We start from the raw sequence: 15,385 nt of genomic DNA, 5'->3' as shown, positions 1-15,385 counted from the left end.
GCAACCAGCTGTGTGACTTTCTTTCTCATAATAAGAACCAAATGTTTCTCTCTCTCCAAAACTGAAAAAGCAGTTAAACTAGACTCTCTTGCCATTTGTTTCATCCTTTTTCTTCTTCTTTCAGTTTTTTTTCCTAACCGCAGTTTGAGAAAATCCACAATAAATTTGCTTTGACAAGCTGGCACCAAATCCCTTAAAGCCCTGCCACTGCAAGATACTTTGGAATCCCAATGCTGCCCCCTTCTGGACAAACCTTTTCAATACAATTTGTAGCTCGGGGTAAACCTGCGTTAGTGATAAATCTTCTCCATGTTTCAAAAATATAACTGTATGCAGTCCCTTCCTGTATGCAAAAATTAAGCTTGTGTGGAAAGACAAATGCATGTTTTTCAGTTTTCTGTGCACTTTTATGAACGTAGAATTTGATTAATATCATTTTGGATTCTAATATTCCTCTGTCATGCTTTTGACTTGAGTTAATTTGTGATTCAAAACTGACTGTAGGTGTGGATATAAGACTGTGTTACCCTGTGATGGACTAGTGACCAGTCAAGGCTGTACCTCTGCCCTTCAACCCCAAACTCATTGCCACAGATTGAACCTGAAACCCTTTGCCCCCTCTAATGGCCTCAGGCATTGTCTCCTTGAAGTGGAAGGCCAAAATAAGAGTTTGGACACAGCATGAGAACATTTTAAAGGTAACAGAAAAGTCAGAGATGTGTGGACTCGGCTGTAATCTTCCTCCCTGCATGAGAGTAGAATCAAGGGCCAGCAAGGAAAATTCTGCTCGTCTGGTGTCACCAGTTCTGACAATAAGCCCATTACTATCTCTGCACCATAAAACATTCTTGCTGTCCACTACTGTTGTGACTCTATGTTAGCTTAAAATCAGCTGATTCACATTACAAATCATGCATTGTTTACCCTTTGTTCCCTCATTTGAATCATATGAAATAGCACATCTTTACAAGAGCAATTCACATTATTATCATGCTGCCCAACTGCAAGCTCTAGATTTGGAGCTTATGTTTGTAGTTATATTGCTATATGTTATATTTGTTGTATTTTGTGTTGCCCTCTTGGCCAGGACAAATAAAGGATAAATTTTCATAACGTTTATTCACACTGTGGTTTTGCATACATTACATTTTTTTCCTTAGAAATGTTCAACAATAAAAAAAAACCATGAGAATATTTATAAGGACCTAACTACAAATGACACTGTAGCTCTGCTGACAATTTCTCAGCATTGTTCTCCATCATCTGTTCAATTTCCAACCAAAACTAATTCACATTACTTCAGTCTTTTACTTGTATGGTGTTTTAGGTCTATTTTTAGAGGTTAATAATTAATCAAAACCCTAATATAGCATGAAGAAAATCTACAAATAACTGCAGACTTGACTACATGTCTTCAATAAGATGTACCTTTTTGTTTTTCCATGTATTTATCTCTGTCTGGTGCCTGGCTGATGACCTCCAAGTGTGCAGCATTTGGTCGTTGCAGGTCATTAGTCATGATGCCACAGCTCCTGGAAGTTCAAGGGTCAAAGCCCGACCTCACAGGAAACCTGGAAGACAGACACTCGCTCTGCCCGTCTGTCACGCACTCACAACCTGTTATACTCGAGGGCAATCAGAGGTGATCAGACATTACCATTGAGCTTGTATTAGACCCAAAGCTAGAAACAGACAGCCGATAACTTGGCAGCATGTTCCGTCTTTTTAAACTTCTCTTTCAGATTTTGTTTTGGGAACATATGAGGGATTAATCCAATAAAACCCGATGCTAAGACATACAGGGGTACCTAATGAAAGAGCCACTATATAGTTTTGTGTTATAATTTCAAACAATATCAAACAAGCTCCCGAACACGTATTATTTGGGGGAGAAATGTATTGTGGCAAGTGTATTCCATCGTGTAGGCACTTTCTATTCACACAAGTAAAACATGGAAAAAATAAGGAATAAATCACATCTTCATGATTATGTTCATGCATTTTGTACAGAATAAGAAGCAACCTCTCTCTGGATTTTCTCTCTCCGTTTCACATTTCTTGCAAGCTTTGGGAGTGCCCTGGAGGAAAAACACAGTGAGCCATTTGACCTCGGACGTAGGTCAAGTGGAGTTCTGTTTTCTGAAATGCAGTCATGTCACGAGGCTGGGAAATCCACACCTCGGTTTTCAGCGAGGCGGTGGGCGTTTAGAAACGCACTCATGCACTCTGACACATGTAGACACCATTTCCGTGAAAAAGAGTGTAAAACGTGAAAAACCCAAGTGTGCGCAGACATTCTGCTGAGGTGAACTTGATCCTGACAACAAATCGGAAAGATTTAGAAGTCTGATCAGCGTTTAATCCTAATCTTTGATGTTCATTTCAGGCTGATTTATGGTTGTATATCAGCTTTGATATTTTTTGTATTCACTTTTTATAAAGCTAGATTCTCAAGGTCTTCCACTAACTGATGATCACAGTTACTAGCATATGTGGCATTTGTTCTCATAATACTTTGAAAAATACATTTAACTCAGGACATTTTCTTTTACATATTCTTAATACACTTAAAAAATTATGCTTACTTTAGGACATTCATAATTCTTAAACTTCTGGAGATGATGTATGAATGGGAAGCCAAAAGTGAAGGAAAAATAGGAAAAAAGGACACGTATGCAATTTTTTTTTAGGCATTTCAGCTTCTTAGGGCTACAATCTGGGGAATGAGAGAAGGAAAGAATGTACAAGAAGAGGTGATAGAAAGACGTATGTTATTTTCAGTCCTTCAGGAGCTCTTGTCTTCAAAGTAGGTCTGTTCAATGCGTCTGCAGAAGGACAGAAGATTGCTGTAGCTCTTGACCCTCTCTGCCAGCTCAGTGCTGGTCAGTCTAGTAGTCAGTATAGTGAAGAGATGGCCAAACACCAATGCATCCAGCTCCGTAGGCCTATAACACACATGCCACACACACACTCAGTTAATGACTGGCACTCCTTCAGCTTTAAATATAATCAGAAATGAGGTGTTACTGACACTGGCTTCACTTGTAATACTTTGTTTTAACACAAATCAAACATTGTCAGGGAGTACAGAACAAAGCTTTTCAGTTGATTACGAGATCATTGCAATTTTAAACCACAAGGTGGTGCTCAAGGAAAACTGCTTGTAATAATTAAAAACATTTCCTTTTTGGTGTGAATGCCTATAACAGGGGTTGGAAAAAGGATTCTGGAGAACTCAGATGTAGATTTGTTATTCAGTCGCTATAAACAAGACAAATGAGAAAAGCGATAACCAGAAACATACAAATAGAAAAAAATACATACTGTTTATTAAAAAAGTATGACTGTGTTCCCAGCCTCTGAGAGAGAGCCTGGCAGCATTGACTCACATCTTCATAAACCTGAAACACATCAGGACGTAAAGACTTTTAAAACATGTTTGTTTACTTTTTTTCTAGACAGTCTGATGTTGACGATCAGACTGGGTTCTTTTTCCTTCAAACTGTCTAAAACATCAATTCTTTTGAAGAATTTTGAAGAATTCCACCTTTAAAAAAATAAGATATGAAATTATTTTTGTGATTGCAGAAAGGGAATTGTAGTGCTTGCAAAACATCAGCTTTTCACTTCCAGGTTGTTGCTAACCTGCTCCAATGTTTTCCCTCCCCAGCCAATGGCGTTCATCTTCCTGCGCACCTCCCACTGCTTCTGGTAGGCGAGGATTTTATTGAGAGGCCATGAGTACGGACTGCTGTATCTGGGACGAGAAATCTACAAAAACAGATACAGCTGATTAAGAGGCTATCAAGACTTTAACAAGTTTGCTTTTGTTTTTAAGCCTGGTGTACACACCTCAGTGGCTGTAGAATCATCACACCACTGAATGTACAACTGTAGAGAGATGAGGACATGTGTGAGAGGATATTTCTCAGACACATTCATAAAAACTGTACATGTGCTGAAGTTCTAGTATCAGTATGTTATGGTTTTTATGTTTTTCATGCCTCAGCAGTAAGCAGCATATTGTTGACCAGCTCCATGTACGCTTTCATTTCAGCTCTCTGAACGTCATCTAAGCCATCGCTCAAAGAATGACCCTAAGTATCCAAAAGAAGACAACAGCAGAAAGAAATATGAAAACCTGCTCCTCCACTGGGAAAAACTAGAAGCAAATTTGCCAAAAGAAACAAACAGCTTTCATCTGTACAACACTTGCCTTAGCTTTAGTAAATTGCACAATCGGCCCCAGTTCTGATACCACCTGATTGCCCACGTGGATGAAGGGAATTTTACCTGTGGACACAAACATAAAAAGGCTGGGCATTAAAATCATCACATTTAATTCAACACAAAACGCTAACCTGCAACAAAGTAACCTCCAGATGCACCTACACGAATCCTGGAAGCAAACTTAGCATTTCATTTTATAGTGGACTAAAATTTCGAATACAAACATTACACAGCTTACAGTTGTGTAATGTTTTAATGAGCAGTATGAGTGTTGAGATTCACACAGTGTTGAGATCAGACACCCAGAATTTGTCTCTGAAGCAACATGTGTACTAACCAGAAGGTGACATGTATTCAGCGTTTGCTCTGCAGAACACCTGAACTGGCAGACCACACATCCTCAGGTACGCCTGCACATCAGAAACGGGACAGAATTAAGCAGCTGAGGAATAAAAGCACTAGGAGGACACTAGCTTGTAATTCCATGAGGTTGGGTTTGCATCTCCTCCCAGTCTCAAATAGTTCACCTGTGGGATGAATGTGTTAACTAAACATACTGTGAAAGTAAATGAAAAATATTACTTGTGGTATACTTTGATATGCTTTAAAAAAAAAAAAAAACAGTTAACTTTATTTTGCAGCACTGCAGATTTCCTTCTGCAGTAAGGTCAAATCCAAAGTCAGAGTAGAGGTCAAAAGGTCAAATACAGATAATATCAACAACTGCATTTCATACTTGATGCATTTAAAAAATATATATATATGTATATATTTTCAGCAGTATAACAACCTAAGATCAGCATCTTATTAGTTGGCAGTCAATTAATAAGATACCAAATAAGCTGACATTAAATCGTTGGCAGCAGCCAATGTTCATCTGTTATCTTATATCAGTTTTGTGCTGGTTAAATGTTCAAAATTGCGCAATTAAGAACTGAAAGCTTTTATACGAGTTCAGTTTTCATTCATTAAATAATGAAAATAGTATTAAATATTTGAATTAAAACTACTAACACTTACAGAAGCTTTCCTTGTTTCCTGAGCACAACAGACTGAGTTATTAACAAATAAACATTACATTGAGCAAGGTGTGTAATGTGTGTACATGCATGTTTGCTTTACCTGAACAGCGAGAGATGAGGCGCAGTCTGACAGGAGAATCTGATCCTCTGCAAAAACAACAACATATATAAATAGCTATATTGCTATTGACATTATGTATTGTGCCTCCATTTCACTAACTCACCCTTCAGTGGCTGGTACAAGGTTGCATTTTCAGGCCACGGCTCAGCAGCTGTCAACGTCACAAACAGACATGCAGGCAAACACACACAATTATACGGTGAGAATGTGACTCATTAACCTATAATGTTGCTTGTGGGATCGGCTGTCAACATTCTTTTACTAATTGTTCTTCGTCTACTTTTGACTCTCCCTTTAACAGTCGTCCCGGTGGATCATCTGCCTTCATCTCACACCAACTCTCCGCATGTCCTCCTTTGCTATATCCATGACCATTCGTGTGGTCTTCCTTTTTTTCCTCCTGCCTGCCAGCTCCATGTTCACTACCCCTCCTCTGCAAATATCTAAACCATCTCAGCCTCACCTCTCTAACTTTGTCAAAATCCTTAACCTGATCTGTCCCTCTGATATACTTAGTTCTAATCTTGTCCATCCTGCTCACTCCCAAAGAAAACCTTAGCACCACTGACCTTTGTTAATGTACCGTCTACAGACCATACATCACAACAGGTCTCACTACCATCTTGCAGACCGTCCCTTTCACTCTGGCTCACTTTGTCACAAATCACCCCTGACACTCATCTCCATCCACATCACCCTGACTGCACCCTCTTCTTCACCTCTACTCATATAAAGTTAATCAATAAAAGATTATAAAGAATACAGACGCGAGGTGCACGGTGCTCCCTCAACGACCTATGCTGTAACACCGCCGTGCTTGCAGTACAGCCTCCAGCCACCGGGGGAATCTCTGAGCATGTCTCTGTTAAAATTGATAGATTTGAGCCGTTTTTGTAACGATACAGGGTTGTCAGTAACTTTAGCCCTCTTGAGCTGTTTCCGCTTGAATTTGCCGTCCCCCTGCTGATTTATGGTTTTAACAGTAAACAGAAATATGGCGCTATTTACATTACAGTCCTGTGTTACACCTGCCAAGCAATCCACGACATGAAGAATGACAGAGTGCCTTGCGGCTTTTCCAGGCCAGTCAGCCTTTGTTTAAGAAACCAAGAAAAGGCGAACAAAGGCAGCTATAGTAACAGCTAAAGGTCCATATATGTAAGTAACTACATTTGTAAAGAGCTTATGTTACTGTGAACCTTAGCTCTTGCTAGCTAGCTGGCTAATGTTATTCATAATCAATAGAAAAACGGGGTGAAGTCAACATATTACCTGCCATCTGCGACATGAACGCCTCTGCCGCAAGAGACATGGTGCTGCTGTTGTACTCTTATTGTTAAATAATGATTAGAATAATGAGCGATCTGAGCAACAGCACTGCTTGCAAGTTTAAGGGCAAGTACTTGTTCTGCAGTCACTGACCGGTCCGCCTGCAATTGATGTCCGTAAGAGAAACTGTTGCATTAATATTTAGTTCCACTTTATGGACGCGCATAGAGGCTACTGTAGCAATGTTGTTATATTTAACTAGAAATAATTTGGGCTTTTGATGCATGGAAAAATACATATTATTAAAGTAGCATTTTTAAATTGGGTTTAAGGGAAAGAACTAACCGCACAAAAAGTGTATATGAAACTGACTAAAACAGATACATCATGTGAGAGAGACGTGGACTCAGAGAAGCATTATTATAAATCTGCATCTTTTGCATCCTGTGTCAGTTGATTTTCAGATACTTTTCACCTGCGGGAGATAGTTTTTAATTACACACTGCTCAGCATGCTGAGACATCCCATGTTTTTGTCTAATATGTGTTTGGGAATTGCATTGTTGGTGCAAAAAGACTAAATGCCTAAAAATGTTATTTAAAACGAGTTCTTTGATACACACCTTTCGTCCCTTGTGAGATGACTTTTTACTCTTAAATGATTAATATGTCGGTGTTAAGTGATGTAGAAACAACAAAAAGAAAAAAACTTTTCGCTAAAAATAGTCAGGTACAAGGAAAACGACTGAAAAGGCAGATGATTTCCAAATAAAAGATAAAAACTTTATCTTTAAAAACTTGCAAGAAAGTCACAGCGACTGTACTTTATCTATTTAAACATTTATCTTTTAAATTTTGTTTATTAATCCAGACTATTTGCAGAAAAATGCTGCTGCATTCGATCATATCTAAACAAGCCTGTGGCACACCCATGTTTCTGTGTTTTTCTGTAGCTATGTTATTGTCCACACCCTAATAAGAAATGCTTCACTGTTTCATTCTCGTGACATTTCTCACCCTGTCCATTTTTAAGCTTTACAATCGAACACGTGACTGTATTTAAAGTGACCTGCCATGCTCTTAATCTTGTGAGAAGTATCCAACATTCATTTCCGCCTTAAAAGTCTTACTTGTGTATATGTACCATACATAGTCGTACATTTTTACGGTTGTGTGTTCACAGTGCAAACACAAGTGGACAAAGTAACTGAGACACATTATGATGCATGGATAGATGTAACAACCCAAAATTGTAACCTTTGCAAAGATGTGTATGTTTCTGGTTCATATACCTTATTATTACTAAGGCTAATTTAGCATTGATTACGGTACATTGTATTATACACATTTCTGTTAATCCAAAGGGCTAATGATAAATATATCCATGTATTTCTAATGTAAATATTTCCATGTTTTCTTAAATGGAAAAATATTATTTAACTTAACCTGAAAAAAAAATCTCTTTCAGACTGTAATACTTAATGCTACCACTCGGGGGCATTCCTGTTTCATCACAGACTAGAGAAAGGTAGGTGTACACGCACAAACACAAACACATGCCTATCTGCAAGTATGCTGTTCAGTATTATTGCATTCTGTTTGCATTCTGTTTCTGTCCATTTAAATGTACATAAAATACATGAATGTGTGTGAACGTGTGGTGTGAAATTTTAGGAATAATTGCATCTCGTTTGTAATCACGCGTGTGTCTTAGTGGGATCAGGTTTTGAATTCCAGATGTTTGACGTGTTTTTGTGGTATTCCCCTGAGTAACATCTCAAACTGCAGACATGCAGAACTTCAGAAGCTTTTCTGTTTTTAGCGAAGATCTGAACTTTGTTTGTCATGATTGTGGCAGCTCTGTGGTTGATCTTCAGCGTGTGATAGATAATCCAGGTTGCTCCGTGTCAGCCCCTTTGTGGTTATCCTGCACATGTAACCGAGTCTCCAACGGAAGCCACCAATTATTGGCACTCAGCGCTCATTTCTCTTACATATCAACACACAAATACACACAGCCATGATTCCACTACTTCAAGGGATTTTACTTTGATTTACGTTCCTTTCCCGTAAATTTACTATACTCATAGGCCTAACCGCTAATCTTGATCCTGGCACAAACGATTTCACTTAAGTTGATATTCATACAAAAATTCGCGGTTTGGACAAACAAGATCTATGACGAGCCCGAATTATTGTATCTGGGATTTATAAACTTCTAAACAAAGATATCATCATAGACAATACTTAAGTCTCTTAACATAATAATTTACATCCCAAAAAGATTTAAACAGTAAAAGACACAGAATACCCACACATTTAAATATTTTAACGCCAAATTTTCTCCTTAGTTTCGGCTCCGTTTAATAACGGAAAATCAGAAAACTGTAAAGATCAACCTAAATCCACCCGTGGGACAGCGTGCATGCATTTTAAAAGCTTGTCAACGGAGCCATGACGCACTAGACATTAGTATTGGCTTATCTATACCATGAGCCCCCGTTAACGTGTGACTGCGACAAAGACCGTGCTAATTAAAGATGACACCGTATTTTATTTATTTATTTTATTTTCTTAAGCCAAAAATGGATATCAGGATTTCGCCTTTAATTCACTCTTTCTAATCACACGTCACTTCCGTTGATTCTCTCCCGACCTCATCTTCCCCTGCCGCCACAAATAAATAAATAAATAAATAAATAAATAATCGGTCCTTCGCTTATCTTCCAACACAGACAAATATTCACACCTTTAATGTTTTAATTTTTTTTATTATTATTATTTTCTCATCTATTTTTATCAAAACATTTCCACATATAAAATTATTACAGGAATACACTTTTTTTTTCAAAAGTAACGAAAAAATAACGACGAAGATGCTTGCTATAAAGAAGGAATAAAATATGCTTCTAATTAGTACAAATTAAACATAAGTACTGGCGTAGACTATGATAGATATCGATAGCATATTAAACTGGAATCAAAGAGAGAACATACCTATTTATATGCAACATCATGGTATTTCAGAGAGGGCTAGTTTAATCCTCTCGGTGCGAAATCAAACAAGTTTTTTTCAGAAAAAAAAAGATCTCTTTGTAAAACCCTGTAACCCTGAGAAAAGAAGTTGGATTTACAGTCAGGTGTGTGCGTTAAAATATTATACCTTCATTTTGGCTCTTTTTTTAAAAGAAATTATAAACGTGGGAAATAAAATCCAAGAAAAAAATATGGCTAATTTCCTTCCAAATATGAATTATTTTTGGATGCTTCTCTGTACAAAATCAAAAGCTAAAACATAATTGTGCAGTCACTCAACACGCAATTTGGTGTTTCTGCTCTTCTACCTACCCTCTAAGCGCCAGTTTTTGTAACATTTTGGTAACGTGCATATTCATAAATTAGGATTTTTCTACTTTTAGGAAGCTGTTCTATAACCCTGTATTATGTTTACCCTGTGGAGAAAAGAAAACCCTGATTCATCCTGGTTCCACGCAGTCACGAAGTATTTTGGCACCGCAACAAACGAGCACTATGTTTTTGCGTCTTCATCGGATGTCTAAATATTAAGCAATTCCCTGTCTGCACCAGAGAGATGTCGGGGCCTCCGTGAACTCAAAATATATTCATTCATTCATTAATTATGAGATTCAATATGGATGAAACCTCAAAAAAGGAAAAAAAAATTAAAATGCTCCAAAGTTGAAGTTAAAAACAAGAGAAAAATACATCATGGAATTTATAAACGTGTGTTCGTCAAAGCCGTAACTTTAAAGCAGGTGAGAATTGTTTGAGGACTGCAGTCACCCTGGATAAATTAAGCAACATCAGCTTTGGAGAATGAAGGTGCTACCATGGCTGCTTCGACTGCCACACTCTGCGCTCCTGCGTGTTTAGACAGTTATCACCGTCTTCATGCTGTCGCTGCTGCTGCTGCTGCTGTTGCTGTTGTTGTTGTTGTTGTTGTTGTTGTTGTCGGTCGCTTTCTTGTTTTTGCTCTTTCCTTTGGTGTTGGGCAGCTTGTTGTCTTTCTTCCAGCGCATGCGCCGGTTCTGGAACCACACCTTCACCTGCCGTTCGGACAGGCAGAGCGCGTGGGCTACCTCGACGCGGCGGCGGCGCGTGAGATAGCGGCTGAAGTGAAACTCCTTCTCGAGCTCCAGGACCTGCTGTCGCGTGTAGGCCGTCCGCAACCTCTTTGGCTCCGGGCCCACGTGATTTGGATTAACTGTAAAAACAAAGAACAGAGGTGGTTTACAGACCGCTTTAAATTTATTTTATTTATTTTACAGCTTTTATTTTGTTTTGTGTTCCGTAATGATGAGGATGGGCCTGGGTGAAGCCCCATATTAAGAATATATCTAAAATAAAAATGAGTTGATCTTTTAAAATTCTCATTACGGATATAACCGGATATAATTACGTAGCCTTTTCTATCGTAATCTTCATTCATGGTGGTCTGGGAAGATGCCCAAGAAACGATTTTGACTTTTATCTTTAAAGGTTTGTTCCGCCGCAAGCGTTACACATCAGATACACACGATGAGCTTGCTTGCTTGCACCCCCCCCCCCCCCCCCCCCACACACACACACACACACACACACATGCACACACATACACAAACGAGCTGTAGCAGGGCAGGGTCATAAAACTTTATAGGGGTTGTAATTCTCGCTGACTCTCACTAAGATCGTAAATAACTCGACAACAAAAAGCGATGCTCACAAATGGACAAAACACTATACAAAGAAAGAAAGAAAGAAAGAAAGAAAGAAAGAAAGGCCAGACAGATAAAAACATTAACATGAGAAATACACCAATGTTGTGGAGAAATGAAATGGGGAGTGAAGATCGACTGATTAAAACGTTCATGCTATCCTACCATGAGCGATGTGCACTTTCTTCATCCACGGGTAGACAACAATAGGCGGCTTGTCTTTGCCCTGGCAGGCCGTTTTCCTCTGCACCTGAGCGGGCTTTGCGCAGGTCATCCAGGCCTGGCACTGCAGGTCACCCACGGGAAACCTCTCCTTCACGGGCCCGTCCGTCTCTCTGTAGACCGGGTAGGTTGCACCTTGATGCTGCGAGGGGTCCTCTCCATCTTGCCGGCGATGCCCCTGCAAAGAGTGTTGATAACCGGTTTGTTGTTGTGTATAGGGAGGCGGAGGGGGCTGCATGGACATATAGCCCCCTCCATAACTGCCACTGTCCTCTGGGTTGTTGTAATACCCCCCTTGTTCATTAAAATTACTGTAATCTTCTTCACATGGCGGGAACTGCGGCTCAGCATATTTACAGCTCACCACGTAGGACTCCATGATTGATTTATAGTGAGGCTGGTAGGAGAATACTAATTTTTCTTTCTCTCCCCTCTCTCTGTCTCTTTTCCCCCCTCTGGCATGAAGCCATCCTGCGGCTGTCAAATAGACGGACGGCCACTCGGGCCACGTGACCCTGCGGCCAGCCAATGGGAGGCGACACTTTTGGTTGTTTATGTCAGACGTAATGGGATAATTTGGAGGAAAAAATGTTCATTATAGAACTAATGAAGATTTGCTGGCCGGGTAGTTGCTACGGTTAGGTGTTTGTGGACACTGAAAAATAATCCCGACAGTTTAAAGTGTTAATATGAGTAATTCAAATCTATCTATCTATCTATCTATCTATCACCCTCTGCCACACAGCCCCTATTGAAGACGCACTGACTGTAGATTTATGACTTTTAGCTGACTGACTTTTACCCCCACAGATGGCCGAAGCTGAAAAATTAATCTGGCCCATATTGAGGGACGGCGGGGCCATATTTGGCCTTGTGGCCAGTCAAAGGACGGACAACAAAACGTGGCCGGTCAGAAAGGCCTCAAATAAAAGAATGGGATAAAAGGTTCCCAGACAGTGACTAGTAGTTGGCTTTGTTCGGCCGAGGTCAGGCCGAGGTGTCCCGCTCACCAGCACGGCTTTTAAAGGAGGGGGAGAAAAATGCATTGCTTTAAAAAAAATGATGCTAAATCAAGCCGAACGAGAGAAAAATGCGACGGCTTAAAAAATGAAGCTTAATGCAAAATTAGTGGGAAAAAGGGTGAAAGAGATAAGTGGGAATATGCTAAATGTGTGCCCTCACACGAAGAAAGAGAGACATAATGAGCGTCATTGCGCAAGGAATTTTGCTCTTTTGCTAAAGTGATCCATTTAAAATGGTAAATCGCAAATGTCAAGGTCTTAATAGATCATCTTTACACCCTGCAATCGACCATTAATCCGTATGAAATCCTTCAAGATTTCACGAGGATTTCTTTGGCTGCAGCTGCTCTCCGAGGATTTGGCAAGACTGATGCGCAGCTAAAACCCCAGTTTTACTACATGAACTACTTTTACTCCTTCCTATAATACTCTTGTAAAAAGCATTAAAGAGTTCCTATGTTGGATGTAATGCGTTTGAAGTCTTTGCCATGGCTGACAAAATACAACTGGACTTATGCATCTTTGGGCTTAATGGCTCTGATCTAATGAGTCATTTAGACAAAGCAGCCCTTAAAGAGTGACTGATAAGCAACCAAATAGGTATTAGAGTGTCAGAATTTTTTTTTTTTCTGTGTCACGGTCTAGTGCCATTTAAATAGGCAGCTCTTCCATTGTTGTTACAATGGATATTTTTCAGCCAAAGCGTTTGTAGCTTCAGTTTCTATCAGACAGTTGTTGTTCCAGCTGAGATAAAGGGAAGGTGTGAACAGATTTTCACTGAAGAGTTACAGATTTACTACATTTGTGGATGGTCTGCAGAGGTGGTGTACTCAGGGCAACAAACAGTTGCATTTTTTTTCATAAGCCAGGGCTTTATCAGCTCTACACCCCAGAACAAGATACTGTGCTGTGGTTCTTGTTGAGATGCTGCACTTAATATTGATTTTATGATTTGTCACTGAGCAAACCTTTACGCTACCATGCAGGAAATTAGATCCAGCGGCATGATCACAATTCATGCCGCGAAACTCAGTATGAGCAAACCATCCTGCCCGATTTGCCAATCCATTTGTATGCAGCAAAGCACAGCATCACTTCACGGACACTTTTCTGTGCTTGACACCGCACAAATGTCAAACAATCCTACTAATCTATGAAAGTGTGGAACTGTAGGGCTGAAGAAGGACACGTTCCTTTAGCAAAGCTAGAGCACAGTAAAAAGTCATCCCTTTTTCCTCCCCTGTCGTGGATTTTGATGGATGGTTAGTCATCGCCCATAGACTCCCCAAGAACCCAATCTGTGACTGAGGCAGCTCCACACACATTCGGTTCTACAGGGTATATATAGGCGAAGGTTCACTTCATGGCTGGCTGCTGATGACTTCTTTTTGTTGTTGACAGAGATTTACACTCCTGTGCCCTCATTCTGACTTTTTTCATAGAGGCCATTGTGTTGACTAATGCTCTGCGTAAGAGTAATTACAATGCCCAAAATCACTATTCAGCCAGTCCCTTCTTTGTAAAGATGTGCGTGTACCTGTTGTTAAGTGTCATTGTATAATTTATTGAAACCATTAATGGTGCTTCAGCATGTACCTTCTGACATCAATAATTCGTTATAAAGCATAACACATTAATTCTGATACATGTGTGCAATTACTGTAAACTGGTGAGGCCATCATACAGAAGACTAGCAAGCTCAACAAGAACATCCTGAGACTTCAGACTTCTCCTCGGGTTAAATAATCATAATGCTCTCCACATAGGCACGAATTGATTCCCTGGATCCAGAAGGTTATCTGGAGCTGGATTAGTTTATGATATTTTCTTGAAAACTGCAAGGCAGTGTCTTCTAATCATTCGTATATCATTTTAATGTGTACATTTTAAAGATATGCTGCAAAATGTTTCATTTTGTCCTACCTAATATTGGTAAATGTCCTTGAAGTTAATAACTTCTAAATTGGCTCTACAGTATAACATAAAACCATAAATTCTAGGCAGGTCCGCAATAATTGGCACAAGGTGAATTTCAGGTTTATGAAATTGGTCTTGCTGCATGAAAAATAGCTCACCTTCCACTGGAAAGAGGGCAAACAGTTGCCCATAAGATAACTGCAGCAGAGTATAGCTGATGTGAATTTGAGATGGTCACCTTGTCCTAGCCACATTCTCATTTGTTAATTATTATACAAAGTGTCGGAGTTACTCTGATATCAATTTTATCGTTTGAACACAATTCATTGAAGTTCTGCAAGTGTGACTGTGAGTCTGACCCCGCTTTCTCTTCCACGTCTTTACTGAGGCATACTATTTTGGCTTTCTGAGGTAAAAGCTAGCTTATCAGAAATACTTTGTTACAGTAGAGAAGTTTGTTACTGATGACCTCACTTTGTTAAACAAGTATGTCACATTTCTTTACTTTAAACAATCGAAATCAACGAGGAGGCGATCTGTTCTGTTGCCCACCAGCAGTTAAAAGTTGCGTGTCTTTCATAATTTAGCCGGCCAAGCTTTGATTGTAGTGTAACTGCCAAATTGCAGTTGGTCTCCTGCCAAGTTTGCTGGTAAACAAACTACCAGCTGCAGTGAAACTAATCCACATTAAAATAGTGGCTGGGGGTAATTTCCAAACTTGGCCTCGACCTCAGATTTATTGGACTGAACTGAAAATTGCAGCGCTTCAGAGAACTTGGCCCTGAAACTGAATCTAAATTTCTCATTAGTTCCTGCTGAAATACATTTATGGTGGTCCACAGCGCCTCTAAATGTTTACAGCTGAACA

General features: G+C 39.6%; 2 protein-coding genes across 2 annotated transcripts; both read right to left on the bottom strand.

Moving 5' to 3' along the window:
- Positions 1 to 1,138: 1,138 nt before the first annotated feature.
- mtx2 (metaxin 2) lies at positions 1,139 to 6,806 on the bottom strand. Its single transcript, XM_006783523.3, has 10 exons — positions 6,646 to 6,806; positions 5,477 to 5,524; positions 5,353 to 5,399; positions 4,568 to 4,640; positions 4,217 to 4,293; positions 4,005 to 4,097; positions 3,853 to 3,891; positions 3,646 to 3,771; positions 3,325 to 3,401; positions 1,139 to 2,945 (listed from the first exon to the last, which is right to left on the bottom strand). Exons 1-10 carry the CDS (start codon positions 6,683 to 6,685, stop codon positions 2,786 to 2,788), a joined length of 780 nt encoding a protein of 259 aa, XP_006783586.1. The 5' UTR covers positions 6,686 to 6,806; the 3' UTR covers positions 1,139 to 2,785.
- Positions 6,807 to 9,456: 2,650 nt separating this feature from the next.
- On the bottom strand, positions 9,457 to 13,864 carry LOC102779125 (homeobox protein Hox-D4b-like). Its single transcript, XM_006783522.3, has 2 exons — positions 11,522 to 13,864; positions 9,457 to 10,866 (listed from the first exon to the last, which is right to left on the bottom strand). The coding sequence occupies exons 1-2, from the start codon at positions 11,955 to 11,957 to the stop codon at positions 10,532 to 10,534; spliced, it is 771 nt and encodes a 256-aa protein (XP_006783585.1). The 5' UTR covers positions 11,958 to 13,864; the 3' UTR covers positions 9,457 to 10,531.
- Between the last annotated feature and the right edge of the window lie 1,521 nt (positions 13,865 to 15,385).

This window comes from Neolamprologus brichardi, chromosome 13 (assembly GCF_056152115.1).
Source record: "Neolamprologus brichardi isolate AB-2024 chromosome 13, ASM5615211v1, whole genome shotgun sequence".
NCBI classification, from domain to species: Eukaryota; Metazoa; Chordata; class Actinopteri; order Cichliformes; family Cichlidae; genus Neolamprologus; species Neolamprologus brichardi.
Note: the sequence above shows the minus strand (reverse complement) of the source record. Positions and strands in the feature narration are given on the sequence as shown.